Source organism: Pezoporus wallicus, unplaced genomic scaffold (genome assembly GCF_028554395.1).
Source record: "Pezoporus wallicus isolate ANWC-B61680 ecotype Strahan unplaced genomic scaffold, APGP_CSIRO_Pwel_v1 scaffold_6885, whole genome shotgun sequence".
Classification (NCBI taxonomy): Eukaryota; Metazoa; Chordata; class Aves; order Psittaciformes; family Psittacidae; genus Pezoporus; species Pezoporus wallicus.
This window is the reverse complement of record NW_026638858.1, coordinates 1,343,640-1,359,356: the sequence shown is the minus strand read 5'-3', so window position 1 is coordinate 1,359,356 and position 15,717 is coordinate 1,343,640. Positions and strand designations below refer to the sequence as shown.

At 47.1% G+C, this 15,717-nt stretch overlaps 1 protein-coding gene across 2 annotated transcripts in view; it reads left to right on the top strand.

The window, feature by feature from the left end:
- TSPAN32 (tetraspanin 32) overlaps nucleotides 1–15,717 on the top strand; it is a 34,442-nt gene extending 18,725 nt beyond the window's left edge. Inside the window, exons 5-9 of one of the 2 annotated variants that reach the window (XM_057412852.1) lie at nucleotides 5,992–6,093; nucleotides 7,525–7,617; nucleotides 9,198–9,281; nucleotides 11,504–11,595; nucleotides 15,372–15,717. In XM_057412852.1, the coding sequence (XP_057268835.1) occupies nucleotides 5,992–6,093; nucleotides 7,525–7,617; nucleotides 9,198–9,281; nucleotides 11,504–11,595; nucleotides 15,372–15,393 (393 nt within the window). In that variant the 3' untranslated portion in view covers nucleotides 15,394–15,717. Of the gene's footprint in view, nucleotides 1–5,991; nucleotides 6,094–7,524; nucleotides 7,618–9,197; nucleotides 9,282–11,503; nucleotides 12,855–15,371 lie in introns of those variants that run through there. The other variant, XM_057412853.1, reaches the window with a different exon arrangement.

Here is a 15,717-nt window from a genome sequence, read left to right as displayed (position 1 = left end):
GCCTGGATAGATGCTGCCGTGTGTGACCACTGCTTCAGAGCTCAGCTACAGCTCTGAGTATATACATCCCAGGCAGAAAAGTTGCTAAGGTGATGGTTCATTACTGCAATCTTTTGCTCTTGTATGTCTCTTCTCATTAAAGCAGACCTCTTGTATGTTCTGTGGCACAGTCTCCTCCATAGAAGGAAACAGCCAGTGATAAATACTGAGATTTAGTACTTTATGCCTACATCTGAAACATTTAAATGAGAAAGATCCCTGCAGTACTCTTTGAAAACAGACCTCTGTGTTGTATGAAGACAGCAATTTTCCCCTTCAAAATCAAGTGATCCTAGCAAACATCAGAAAGATGATGTAGAGGAACTACAGTCAATTCGCTCCTTTAAAAAATGGCTTTGTAGTTTGGTATTCCCTTACTAACATCTAATCAGCAAATTGTACTTTTAGGCTTGTCCAGACACGCATTCCAAGAGAAAATTACTGCTACAAACGTTTTCCATTTAATCCTTTGTGCCATCAGTTCTTTTAGGCTGCTTTACAAAATGGAGAAAAAGACCAGTAAATAACTGAGAAGCCAACTCACAATCAAGCTCAGAAACTGGGTGCAAGTGAAGTCTTTAGCAGTCACTATGTACCTGGAGATAACCATCATCATCATCAAATAATTAGAATTGGAAAGGACTTTAAGATCATCTAGTTCCATCCCCCATGTCCTGGGCAGGGACACCTCACACTAAACCATGTCACCCAAGCCTCTGGCCAACCTGGCCTCGAACACTGCCAGGGATGGAGCATTCACAACTTCCTTGGGCAGCCCATTCCAGTGCCTCACCACCCTCACAGTAAAGAACTTCCTCCTTATATCTAATCTGAACTTCCCCTGTTTAAGTTTTAATCCGTTACCCCTTGTCCTGTCACTACAGTCTCTAATGAAGAGTCCCTCCCCAGCATCCCTATAGGCCCCCTTCAGATACTGGAAGGCTGCTATGAGGTCTCCACACAGCCTTCTCTTCTCCAGGCTGAACAGCCCCAACTTTCTCAGTCTGTCCTTATACTGGAGGTGCTCCAGCTCCCTGATCATCCTCGTGACCCTCCTCTGGACTTGTTCCAACAGTTCCATGTGCTTCTTATGCTGAAGACACCAGAACTGCACACAGTACTCCAGGTGAGGTCTCACAAGAGCAGAGTAGAGGGGCAGGATCACCTCCTTTGACCTGCTGGTCACGCTCCTTTTGATGCAGCCCAGGATACGGTTGGGTTTCTGGGCTGCAAGTGCACACTGAAGCCAGCTCATGTTTAGCTTCTCATTGACCAACACCCCCAAGTCCTTCTCCACAGGGCTGCTCTGAATCTCTTCTCTGCCCAACCTGTAGCTGTGCCTGGGATTGCTCCGACCCAGGTGTAGGACCTTGCACTTGGCATGGTTAAACTTCATAAGGTTGGCATCAGCCCACCTCACAAGTGTATCAAGGTCCCTCTGGATGGCATTCCTTCTCTCCAGCATATCAACCAAACCACACAGGTTGGTGTCATCAGCAAACTTGCTGAGGGCACACTCAATCCCACTGTCCATGTCTGCGACAAAGATGTTGAACAAGACCAGTCCCAGCACAGATCCCCAAGGGACACCCCTTGTTACTGGTCTCCAACTGGACATTGAGCCATTGACCACAACTCTTTGTGTGCGGCCATCCAGCCAGTTCTTTATCCATCGAGTGGTCCATCCATCAAATTGATGTCTCTCCAATTTAGAGACAAGGATGTCGTGTGGGACAGTGTCAAACACTTTACACAAGTCCAGGTAGATGACATCAACTGCTCTACCCCTGTCCATCAGTTCTGTAGCCCCATCATAGAAGGCCACCAGATTGGTTAGGCAGGATTTCCCCTTAGTGAAGCCATGCTGGATGTCACCAAGCACCTTGTTGTTTTTCATGTGCCTTAGCATGCCTTCCAGCAGAATCTGCTCCAAGATTTTGCCAGGCACAGGGGTGAGACTGACTGGTCTGTAGTTCCCCGGGTCATCCATTTTCACCTTCTTGAAAATGGGGGTTATATTTCCCTTTTTCCAGTCGTCAGGAACTTCACCTGACTGCCATGATTTCTCAAATATGATGGCCAGTGGCTTAGCAACTTCATTCACCAGCTCCTCCAGGACCTGCGGGTGGATTTCATCAGGTCCCATGGACTTGTGCGCATTCAGGTTCTTAAGATGGTCTTGAACAGGATCCTCTCCTACAGTGTGCCTAGGGTCTTCATTCTTCCAGTTCCTGCCTCTGCCTTCCAAGACTTGGGTGGTTTGGTCAGAGCCTTTGCCAGTGAAGACCGAGGCAAAGAAGTCATTAAGAACCTCAGCCTTTTCCAAATCCTTTGTAGCCAGTTCTCCTGAGAGCTTCCAGAGAAGGCCCACGTTGTCCTTACTCTGTCTTTTATTCACGATGTACCTATAGAATCCCTTCCTGTTTTCTTTCACATCCCTAGCCAAGTTTAATTCTAACTGGGCCTTAGCTTTCCTAACCTGGTCCCTAGCTTCCCGGACAACATCCCTGTATTCTTTCCAGGCTGCCTGTCCTTGCTTCCACCTTTTGTAAGCCTCTTTTTTCCCTCTAAGTTTCCTCAGCAATACCTTATCTATCCATGGAGGTCTCCTGGCCCTCCTGCTGCAGTTCCTTCTAGTTGGGACACAACACTCCTGAGCTTGTAGCAGGTGATCCTTGAATATCAACCAAGAGCCTTGGCCCCCCCTGCCCTGAAGCATCACATTTCCAGCCAGCCCCTCCCTGTTGGTGATCATGAGGTCAAGCATGGCACCTCTCCTTGTCTCTATTACTTGCAGAAGGAAGTTGTCTTTCCATAGTCTTCAGCCTCTCCCTAACATAAATAGCAACTCCCCTCCCCGTCTGCCGGGCCTGTCTTTCCTAAAGAGCCTGTAACCTTCCATTCCAACACTCCAGTCATAGGATCCATCCTGCCATGTTTCTGTGATACCAACTATATCATATCCCCGTAGACGTGCACACATCTCTAATTCCTCTTGTTTGTTCCCCATGCTACAGGCATTTGTATAGAGGCATCTTAGCCGAGCTCCAAATGAAGCCGGCTCATTGGCTGGAGTGGCTGGGTTATCTCTACATTGCTATGAGCATTTATTATAGGTGCTGGCAACTGACTGGGTGTGTTGAGATGGCATGATGCCCCCTTCCCCTAATACATCTAGTTTAAAGCTTTCTTCACCAGCCTGGCAAGCCTGCTACCAAAACTGCTCTTCCCTGTCAGCTACACCAGGCTCCAGGAGACCTGGCCTCCCAAATCGAGTCCCATCATCATCACCATCACTGTAGTAGAGCTGGTGACTGCTCATGGTTTCTTCCCTTATTGTTTCCAACAGCTGGAGCAATTTTATGCCATAGCTTTGTTATGGGTGAATTGTTCTTTCAGTTCTTTCCTATTCACTCTTATCCTTCAAACAGGTTTAGTCTGTGTTTTATGTCCTTGCACAGTACAAGGAGGAAGGTTCAAGCATGCACCACTGCTTCAGGCAGGACCTCTCAAGATCAAATCGATACTCTCATGGTTTTATGCAGTTGGCAGGAGCTCGCCAGTCTGGCAGCTGCCAACATCTGGGCAGCTCACCTGCCTTCCTCCCAGGTTGCTTTGTGCAGCACAACCACCAGAGAAGCTGCTGAGGAGGACATAAGCCTCAGGTGGGCCCTGGGTTTTGTTATCAGCGCAAAACACGTAATGAGCATTGACCTCCCTGCATAGTGAATTGGTTCTGGTGGCATTGTCAGAGCCTGCTTTGCTGCTAGGGAGCCTGTGACTACCATTGCAGATGAAACATCACTGGACAAAGTCTCATCTTCCCTTGCTTTAAGTTGAATATGACTGTAAAGTAAGCAGCCAGATCCAGCCCAAAACTCACTGCAATTGAGCATTTTTACCAGTTTTCATGAGGTTTTGGGGAATGAGTCCAGCCAAGGCAGAAGGCTTAAAACTACCTATCCCAACATTTCCTGGCCCAGAGTTTAGTAGATCTGTAGAAGTGGTTAAACTTCTGGATTGCCTTCCACACTTGAACCCTTTCCTGAGTCTAGCAAGTTGACTGAAGCCTTTCTTAATTTTTAGTTTTTGAAGTCATCTACATGTAGGCCTTTTGTAGGTAAGGTCAGCATCCTGAGCCTAATGATAAATATAAAAATGAGAAAATTGCATATGCAACACCAGTACATTACGGAGACCTATTTGTATGTTGCTATGACATAAAATAGTCTTTATTCCTGCATCTTAAACTGGAGTTGGGATATTTGAAATATAATAATTTCTTGGGTTAGGGAGACAGCTGCTCTGTTCTTCCTTCCTTAGCAACACGAGGCCACAGGAGGAGGTCAAAAGATTATTCTTTTTTCATTATTCTTTATTCAATTCTTCAGTGGAAATGGACAGTCTTTTTATTGAATCCATGTATTTCATTGCTGCTGATGGGAAGCTGGTTTGTGTCCCACAAGGAGTTAGAGAACTTTGGATGTTCTCCTTTTTACTGGCGTTTAAGGCTTCCTCAGGGGAAGGATGGTGCACAAGTCTGCTAGAGATCCTTTCTTACTGCTGCAGACTCCACTCGATGTACTTCGATACATGGGGGTGACAGAATGAGCATCCTCCATCCTTACCTGCATGGGAAAGCTCAGCACAGTGCATCTTGCTGGGAAGGATTTTTTCCTTGGCTCAGAATATCTGTGGTACCTCCATCACTGGACCTCTTGTTTAAGGTGGATTGCTTCTGCTTCACCTACAAATTGCACTGTGACAAGTGATGGAGCATCCTGGTGCAGTGGCAGTTTTGCTGCAGATAAATGCTGAGAAACTTCCAAGCCACTCAATTTCTATGCCATGATAGCTGTGGAACATTTTCTGATGTAAGCTTTTAAACTCTCTACCTGGTGGCAGGGAGATGAGTTGGATACAAGTAATCTCAACCTGTCTCTCTCTGGTTATCAGCCTCTGTCAGTTGATTGAATTTGGGCAGGGTAGAGCAGTATTGCAGTGATGGCTGTAATCACCTTGAATTACCCTGGTTTCACCCCTGAGGAGACAGTGTTCCGTTTTTCTTTTCCCCTAGAGCAATTTCCAAGTTCAGCCCCTTAAGACTGAGCTGAAAAGACTCACTTTCAGGAGAGATGGCGCTGCTCCTGGGGTGCCCGTCCCTCTCTGTGTGGCCACTCACTCCATCTCTCTCATCAATAGATTTTCCCTCCTGGAAGCCAAATGCTGCCTGCAGGCCCCCTCAGATCGATGCTGCTGTGCAAATGAGGGAAAATGAAAGCAAGAAGCAGAGGTTTGACTCCAGGCACTGAAGGCAATTGTCGTATTTTTTTCTTCAACACCCGAGTGGGAGTTGGCTGGGATCTGTCAGGCTGCAAGTTCTCACATATTGGGTAAATATTTGCGGTCTGATTCACCACTGAATCACTCCGTTATTTTTTTGGCCCTGTTCAGGGAAACTGCTTTGTCACTGGGATAACACCAGCTCTCTGAGGCCCTCTCACCTTCATATTTTAGCACCTCATTGTCATGTGTGCCTGTCCTCACAGTGACATCAGGATGGGGAGATGGTGTCGTCCCTTCCTGGCAGAGGAAATCAGAGGCACACTGGTCACAGGCACCTGAGTTTTCTTTGACACTAAACCCAAAACTGGTGGAAAGCTCCAGCTGTCAGCTGGTGAGACCTCAGTGTGATGCTAAAGTGTCCATGCATAGCATAAGGTGGTACACATGCAGTATCACACCCTCTCTCATGGGATTTGCCATGTTTTAGGTGCCCCTTGGTGAATGGAGGTCATAACCAGCTCCTGCTGCTACATGGTAGTCATACAATAGCTGCACTGCTTGTCTTGCTATACCTGGAAGAGCTTCTGGGGGAACGCAAGAGTGTTTTTCCCTCCAGAGACAACTGTGCCAGTGTTTTGTGTGTACAGATCTCTTCTTTCATTGCAGGTGGAAGAGAGTATGATGGACGTGTATGATCTTGTGTATGAGGAGGTGAGGAGGAATGCCTCCAGCTTCAGGAGGCACGAGCTGACTGCCATCCACAAAGCAGTAAGTTGTTTTTCTCAGCCTTAGCAGAAAACCTTGCCCTAGGGTATCTTCCCAAGGTTCCAGCAGGCTGAGTCTGATGCCTGTGTTCTGCCTCGTGGATGCTGCAGTCTCATTTTCCCTCAGGAGTAGAGTACTCCAGCCTGCTAAGAAGTCTGCTCCTCCCTTCCTACTCTTCCTCTCCAAGGTCTGACCAACCAGATTACCAACAGGAGGAGAGGGCCACGTCCCTGAGCATCATTCATATGTGAGATCATCAGCACTTCTGCACAGTAGCTGTTATACATATTGTCTGTCTAAGCAGGCCCTCTGCTGTGTTCCCTATCTGTAGTACAAGAAAGTGGACATACACCTCTTGTGTCCCTGGACAGGCAAAGAGAGGGAGAGAATTCCACATTGTGTGGCAGAAGCATTTGGACTTGGTTATTTCTGTTTATCCTTGAGCCTATGACTGAGGAGTACTGGAGGCTACCAGGCCTCTTGCAATCCTGGAGACTGCTAGCAAGCTCCCAAAACCTACCACCCAGGATGCTGTTGGGGCAGGGGACTTCTCTTTAGCTTGGTAGGTGGGCAAGGGTGGTGACCCAGAGCACAGGGAGGATGTTTGCCCTCAAAGCCACAGGAAATGAGGGTGTCCCCCGTGGTGAGAAACTCCTGAGTTCCTGCTAAGTAAAGGAGATGCTGTTCCATCCACCTCCCACTCAACTCCCTTTATCCTCCTGTGTTTTATTAAATCATTGTAACAAGTACTTTCTGAAGCTGTTTTCATCCATGCTTCTCAAAACATAGAAAAGGCAAATGTTTCTCATTGCGATGATGGTGGTGGCCCTCAGCCATGACCAGCCAGAGTGGTGCTTGCTCTGCAGACTTTTGGAGCAGTACACCCAGAGTCCTGCTTGTCAAGGAGAACCAGGCACAATACCCAGCTTTATCAGTTCATCAGTTGCTCATTTTAGCTACTTTAATTGATGGAGAAACAGTCCCTCTACTTCCATGGGCATCCCCTTGCTAGAGCTCCAAGCTGGCCAGTTCACCCCAGCTATAGGAACCCATTTCCATAGTGGGTGTTGCTGGGGATCCTCCCAGCCCATAACAAACACTGGGGTCCTTGCATCCCTCGGTTTTCCAGACTAGACACTGTGAGAGCTGGTGTGACCATGGAGGGAGGGCTTGGCCACAGCCTCAGGCAGCAGTCCTGGAAAAGCATAGGCAAATTTGGGGCAAGATCCATGTGCCTCCTCTGAATTTAACCTCCATTGCTGTAGTTGTTGATTGCATACCTACATGCTTCGCTCCTTGCAGCCCTGCTTGTATAGCCCTGCCTGTGGCAGCAGGGGAGAAGTGTGGCCCATCACTGATGCCTTCTGCTGTGTCAGCTGGTGGCAAGGAGAGAGCTCCGGTGTGTGGCTGGCAGATCTCTCCATCTTTTTCCAGTTCCTGTGCTGTGGGAAGCATTCTCCTTTTGGGGACACAACCAACATTGACAGCAAGACATGCCCACCTGGCCAGGCAAATGATGCCGGACAGGTAAGGGAAAGGTTTCCTCATCCACACAGTGGGGCTGTGCTGCTACTCAGTAACTGTTAATGACAACTGTGGCTTTTCCACAGTTTGGGGTTACTTTGGTTGGGGGTTAGTTGTGGTGGGGTTTTGTTGTTTCAGTAAGGAGGAGCCCCAGTGGATCACAGGTGTCAGACTCACAGATGTGGTTTCTTTTGCAGCTCTAGAAACCCTTCAAAATGCCTGTGTTTACAGCCTGTCACCTCCCTCCAGCTTTCTCTTCATCTCCTGCATATGCAGAGTGTGAGATATCATGGCATATGTCTGAGCTCACATGTTGGACTTTTCCACTTGACACTACTTTCTGAGGCTTCAGAAGTGTCACACTAACAATAAATGTGGAATTTTCTGTAATTGCTTTTTCCCAGGCATTAAATAAGTACTAAAATGAGCACCTCATGAAGCAGAGTGATGATGCCCAGCAGTAGCGTCATCAAGTATATTTCATTCCTCCTCTTTTCAGTAGCTCAGTGAGGTTGATGGAGAAGCCACCAGTATTAGACTGCCTCTGTGCTGAAGCCGTAACATAGACTTCATACTCTCTGAGCAAAGTTCATCATCTCTGATGTTTTTTCTTCCACAGGAGTAGCCAAATCAGCTGAAGTAGCTGAAGTTTCCAGCATCAATATGTGTGTTGATGGAAAACAAAACCGTTTTGCTACAGCTATACAAAAACTTTGCTAGGCAAAGATGTCACACGCTAACAGGACATCATGATGCGCAGGCACGCATCAGCCAGTGGCGCAGCCTCTCAAAGCACTGCATCCAGGAAGCAGGGGCAGAATAGACCAAAGAGCTCAAAGAGCAGAAAGGGAGGGAAGAGTTAAACCAGGCACTATGTGGGTGACTGTTCCCCTCCTTCCCCCCCCCCCCCCAAGTTTTGTGTTCCCTCTGGTAGCGAGCCAGGGGAGGTAGGCTAGGGGGATGCATTTTGCAACCCAGAGAACCACAGTGCTTGGTAGCTGCGCTGCATTCACTCCTGGCTTTGCGTGCTCTTACTTCACTCTGCAAATCACTTAATCAAGGGCAGGCTCTTGCGTTTTTTAAATGGCTCTCTTAGCTAACACCTCCTGGATTTCCGTGGGGCTGCTGGCATGCTTAAAGCTAATGTATATTAATACTTGCGAAACCTTGCAAAATTGAGCAGTTCATTAGTGTCTTTGAGGAGTGTATTTAGCATTACAGTGTGCTCTGCTTTTCTGTCTTGTCTTTTCCCTCTTTTCATTTTCCAGTGGTTGGAAACAAAAGGAAGTTTGCATGACCACACTTACCCGTACATGCACAAATCCCCCACAGTCTGAAACACATCATACCAAGGAAATTGTAGGTGTATTGTAGCAATAGGAAATACACTGCAGATGATTGTCTTCCCATGTTGCAGCCAGCAGCAGGATAAAGGAGAGCTGATCACACAGCAGCCCATTTGTGCAATGCTGCATCCTCCTCTTGTTTCCTTTTCTATCCTGGCTTGTGGCAAGTGTTCTTTGCGGGGACAAAGCCCCACAGCTGAGCTGCTGCTGCACTGCAAAGGGTCTCTCTCTCCCTAGGACTGCCTCCGAGAGATCCAGTTCTTCCTGAAGAAGCACATGGACTTTGTCACCACACTCCTGGGCATCACCATTGGCTTCACGGTATCTGTTTGTTCCTTCTCACTTTGGCCCCAGGAGGCAGGCTCCAGCATGGAAACATATCCTAAATTAGCCCCCAGAAGCTAGAATTTTGGGTAATTTTGGAGACTGGGGTAGAGAAACAAGCAGTGGTGGACTGCCCTGTGGAAATTATGAAAGGGCCAGGACCTGTCTTATTCAGGCTGATGGATGGAGGTTTTCTCCTGCAGGAATAGCCTTGCTGCCTGTTTTTTCTGACCAAACCAGGCATGACAGGTGGGACTGGGGAGCAGCGGGAGCTGGCATTTCACCCACCCAGGTTTGCCTGTGCATCCTCTCCTGCAAGTGAGATGCTGTGTCACCCGGCGCAGGGCTTGCAGATGAGGTTGGAAGCCGGCAGTAGTTATGGAAAAGGAGATGCAGTAAAAGCTCTGTATTAGGAAACTTGCTGCCTCTCCTTGCCCAGCACTCACTGGCTGCCTCCCAGCTCAGCTCGGGAAGTCACTTTGTTTGACCAGAGCTGGAAGGTCTTTAAAGCTGCTGAGCACCAATAGTGGAGCTGGAGAGTTGTGTGGGAAGGGAAGGTCTCATCCTCTTAATGACCACTAATAAGCCCAGGAAGGTGCATCTTGGGCAGTGGGTGGGTAAAGCACAGGCTTGTAAGGAGCAGAGGAGAGTAGCATGGGCTCCCAGGTACCGTCTTTGAAATAGGATCTTGCAGAGGAGGGGTAGGATGATTTGGGTAGAAAGGGTCTGTACTGAATTTCTGAGTCTTATTTGGGGGAAGACAAAAGGAAAAATGAGATACTGCAAGAGGAACATGTCCTTAGGTGGTGAGGGAGCTCGATGGCCGCATGGGGAATGTCCCTTCAGAGCTGGAGAGTGCTAATTAAAACAAGCCTGCTTGCATGCTTGGCAGAGGTGTATTGCTGTAATTGCCTCTACACAGGGGCCCTGCATGTGTGTTGAAGCACACCAGAAAAAAGTACATACCAAGAGATTTGTTTCTTCACTAAGAAGGCAGATTCGGGCTGCTGTGGTATCTCCATGCTGCTCTCCAGCTGGGGCAACCTTTCCTGCCTGATTTGTTTAATTCCTTCTGTCTGCCTTGGCACAATTATGAGTTAGAAGACTTTTCTTCATCTAAATAAAGCCCAGAGGAACAAGCATTTTTGTGTTTTATACTCCTAGTAGTAAATTAGGAAAACCATCAGGCATTGCTATGGCTCTATAAATGTAAAGTCATGTGTGAATACATGGTGTCACTTTCTAATTTTTCTCAGGTATAGGAGGAATTTCACTGCAGCTATATTCAGACAAAAGTGGGAGCGGGTTTTATTATATATATCTCTTTTTCACAGCTTGATGCCATAGCCATATAAGGCAGCTCTCTTTAAAGTGTGTCCTAGAGGAAGTCTCACTGCACAGTTCACTATTGTGATGGCAGGATGCAAGGGAGGCATGCAACAAGGACTATAACTGCTCTGATGTCACTATTCCTCAGCCAACAATGCATACGTGGCCCCATATCAATCCACAAGCAAAGGCACTTGCATGTTAAGGCAGAGGCTTTGGGGGAAAAGCACATTGTTTATCCTTCCGACAGCAGCCTTACCTTTGATATGTTGCCTGTGTAATCCTGGTTTGTGATATATTAGGGAGAATGTTAAAATACAGAGGAAATGTACTGTCCTTTGCCTTCTCAAGTGTGCACGTGCATGGGGTGGGGGTTGGACTTTAAGGTTTTTTTTTTGTTTTGTTTTGTTGGGATTTTTTTACTCCAAACAATACATGAGGACTGTTTGGGTTTTTTGTTATGGTTTGGTTTGGTTTGGTTGTTTCTCCCTATGTTCTCTTTACAAAAGGATGTTATTAAGAGAGAGATCTGTTTGTTTGCATAGAGAAATGTTTTGTGGTTAGAATTTGAAATCTGAATTTCCTGGTTTCATCTCATTTCTTGGTATTTTCAGGGCCAGGTTTGAGCTGTACTGTGCTAATTCTTATCAGATGCTTTTTAGCCACATGTTGGTCTTTCTTTTTATTTTTTTTCTTCCTCTTCCCCTCCAATTGGTGCTCACCATTCTACCAGAAAACAGCTCTCAAGAAAAATGTTACATCCCAATACATAAATTCAGAAGTGCCAAGTGGACTAATAGGCAGCACTTATGATAGCTTATTTGCACAAGTAGAACATCATAATAAGTTCAGCATTTAATTGTGTGCCCATCTCATGTATTTCCTTTTAGGTTTATGGAATGATCTTGACTTCATTCCTCTGGTTCTCCATCCACTTCAGCAGCAACCTGGATAGGAAAGGAAAATACATTCTGCGAGAGAGGTAGAAATCCATCACCTGGGCATCCCCACCAGGCAGAGCCAGATTTTGCACAGGAAGATGTCTGAAGTCACACACAGAATCCCCTGGGAAGGCTTTACATGGGTTCAGGCAGCGGGGTGTGTGTGTCATGCATTTCCCCTTCCTGCACTACTAGCTGTTGTGTGTTTCTGAGCTGGTCAGAGCAGATGGTGCTCTGAGGAGGAGCAGTGCCACACCTTCGCCAAAAATGAACAAGGCCTGAGACGCACTGGAGGACTGAGAAACTGGAGCAGGTTGCCCAGAGAAGCTGTGGCTGCCCCATCCCTGGCAGTGTTCAAGGCCAGGTTGGATGGGGCTTGGTGCAACCTGGTCAAGTGGAAGGTGTCCCTGCCAGTGGCAGCGTGGTTAGAACGAGATGAACTTTAAGGTCACTTCCAACCCAGACTGTTCTGTGATTCTATGATGCACCTAGGCTTGGAGATGCAGATCAGCTCACCAGGAGACATAGGGGCTGTAGCTCCACAAACAGGATACAAAGAGCCCCTTAAGACAAAGATGGAGAGAAAAGCCCAGCAAAAATCACAGCATTAAACCAAACTTCTCTTGTGCTGTCATCTGAGCATTCCCTGTGACCCCCAAAGATGTAATATTTCTAGGAAGATGGCTTTGGATCACAGCCTGGGATAATCTTGGACCATTGGCAAATATATGGACACAAGGTGTGTCACTGGTGATGGGAAATGTGTTCTTGTAGCTTGGACGCTCATATTGATTGACTTTGGGCATGTTTCTGATCATGCTCAAGTATGTAGGAAGCCAATGACTGTCAGCTGTTTTTCCCCTGTTTTCAAATATTGCCAGACTTACACCAGCTACCAGCTTTTGGTAGAGATCAGGAAAAAAATCAGAAAAACAGTGCATGAGCTTTGAAACAAATAACCAGCAAACAGACGCTCTTATTCCTCTTTATTAATGCAATACACCATGATTTTTTAATTCCTAGCACGTAGTCAACCTCCTAGAGCTTGATGCCACACTGTTTTCACAGGGGCTTGTTCAACTTCTATCCTTAGCTCTGTGTTTATCTAGCTTCACTAACCCACAACACTGCTGTGCAATACAAAAGGACTTTGATATTACACATACACGCAGGTCTGAAGTTTAAATCTATAAAAGAACAGGACTGATCTTCAGCCAGGTCAAACAATACAATGTCCAACTCCATGTCCTCTCTTTACATCATCACCTTATCAATAATAAACAGAAATTTTAAAAGCCTCCATCAGCACTCAGTCTAGCTCAAGTGATGGCTCTCTGGTGTGCTTTGCCCTCATTGCAAGGAGGCAGAGCCACCTCTGAGCTGAAACTCATCATTGCAATAGATTTAGCACATGCTGGAAAACCTGCTGTAAACTGTATGGCTATGTGCAATGTCTTGAACCAACAACAGCTTTCACCCCTCTCCTTTGTTGTGGCTTTTAGCCATGAGAAACAGTAAGTAGCAATTGTTTATTGAGATAAATGTGGAAATCCCTGTGATGAAGTTCAGGACAGGTCCTGTCCCTCAGGCAGGAGCTGCTACACATACAAGAATAGCAGTACAGCCTACAGCACCTGGCTAGTATTTTAACATGGCTGCAATTACCTTGTGTTGGAAGGAATTGTGCTGGGGGGGAGGCTATCACTCCTCGTTCCGCTCCTGTGGAACCAGTGGAGCTTCACCGTTGACTTCACTGTAAAAAGCATGAAGTTCAAACTGCTCCAGAATGTTACTCAAACTACCTTGTAGCAGTCACCAACACGCCCCAGTCTAGCAGGGATTTAGAGGTTGTATACACTTGCCAACATACCCACATTCTAGTTTATTTCTCTCCAGTGCCAGACAATCTCCCTTGTGAGCTCCAGCTGCTATTGTCCAGGCCACCACTATTGTTATTCCTTAGCCCAGCTGGCAGCTTGTGTGACTCATGGTTGCTTCAATAAAGATGAATTTCTTGCAGGCGGCCATCATTCCTTCTCTTTTTCTGCTGTGCACGAGGCTGCCTGCATTGCTCAGGGTTTGCGTCATGCAGAGCCCTCAGTAATTCTTTCAGTGCTGGGAAGAGATATTCCCCAAGCAGCTGGTGCTCGCCTGCCCCAGCAGCATGCCTTAGCACCCAAGAGCGAGAGGATGGCATTGGTCCTTTGGAGGAAAATGAGCTCTTCATCAGCCTGATCCTGCCCTTGGCTATCTGCTGGCGCAGCAGGCAGGTGCTTTATGAGGACTAATGCAAGCAGAGGCAGGAAAAAAGCTTAAGGACACAAGCAATTGAGACTGGAGTATTTATATAAAAGAAATCTCTACAGTTTCACCTTTTTAAACACTGTAGTCAGCTCTTGCCCATCACTCTGTGTTGGCTGGACACCTGATGACATTCTACACTGGAAATCAAGCAAATCAGTGTAGTCTGTGTTACTGGTGTGGGTTACCTGCTTAAGCCGTATCAACAAGGAGAAGAAATCTTTGTTAAAGCTTCACCACCAGGTCTGCTGAAAGCTTTAGGTGTTGAGATCACTATAGACAGGCATAGCATACATATGATAAAGTAAACCTGAAAGGCTATTGTATCCCCCCTCCCTCAGCTCTCTCTTCCGTTGAATTGTTTATGATCAGTGAAATGTCACCGGAAGCAGCAGACAGACACCTCTCTAGCAGTGACCATGTAATGGTGTGTGTGCATAGCTGCTGTTTTTACACCTCTGTAATGATTTCTGGTGCTTGCGGCAGGGATGAGAACGCAACCTGCACCAAACCATCTCACAAAGGGAATAATGAACCTGGAGAGTTGTTGGTTCTTCTTCCCAGGCATCAGCAGACTGGGAGCATGCAATTTTTGTCCCAGGGAGCTGGAAGTTCCCTTTCTTCTTCTGACACCCAACTAGCTGGTCATCTCATGATCTGTATTGCCGTTCCACCCACCACTGGAGTTCCCTAGCAAGGAGCAGCACTTTTAATGAGCAGCCACCTGGCCATACACACTCTCCTACCAGAGCTCGTGCTGTGTGTAGCACAGAAAATGGCATCCTGCTGTTGTTTTAAGGAGCAGGAATGTGGATATCTTCAACTTCTTTGTTTTTAAAAACCTAGTGCAGAAGAGTGCAGTTACCCTTTTGTTTGCAGTTGTAGAAATGGCAGCACCCAGGGGATGGCTGGAGGGGTGCTGCAAAGCTGGGGTGAGGGGAGGGGGAGTTGAACAGGTTTCTTTACACCTCTGCCAACAAAAAATCCCTGTCCTGCAGTCAGTGTGCTTGCACTCTTTAGTCCTTAATTTGCTGCTTGCTATGGGCAAATTATAGGTCTTGTGCAGCCAGAGCAAAACTCCAGGAACCTCTTGGTAAGTATTGCTGAGATTGACCCAGTGTTGAGAAGAGTGAGAGAGGTTTTACTGGGATAAGAGCTTGGAAGCAAGCAGAGGGGATGCAAAGCCAGCAGCCAGGCTAGGAAACACCTGCAGAGCCAGTGAGCCTTACTGGGGCTTGCAGAAGCAGAAGCTGGTTGTTACAAGCATGTCAACACTCAAACTCTGGTAGGAAAAAAATCCCTATTTATGTAGGCATATGCAGGAAGAGAAAAAAAAAAACAACCTGGAGACCAAAGGTGCGAAGTTAAATATTTAACTGTGAATTGGCTCCAATTAATTGTCAGTTAAGCCCCAACAATCATCTACTGGTTCCACCAAGTTTACCTGAGCAGTTGCAGTTTGGCCTCTGTATAGGTAGGCATTACCTTGTGTGCATGAGTTATTCTCTTGTTTTAGACAAACCCCCAGCTGTAGCTGAGGACTTGGGAAGAGGAAGCAGACTAAGGGCAGGCAATTACCTACAGGGCTGGGAAACATCAGCCATGGCAGTGGTAAGAAGCCTTTTGTGCTGCTTTCCAACCTTGCTGCCCATGCACCACTCCAGACCTGCTCTGCCAGCATGAGCATTAACTTCCCCTGGGGCTTTACGTGGGGCTTACTGCGTGCCCATGGGTGGCCTGACCACAGCTTGCCTATGAGACAGAGGACCTCTCTCAGAGCCTGCTCCGACAGCAGCAGATGCTGTTTTCCAAGGTACTGCTCATGGAGAACTGCAGGTGAGCATGGTGCAGCTTTACGCAGC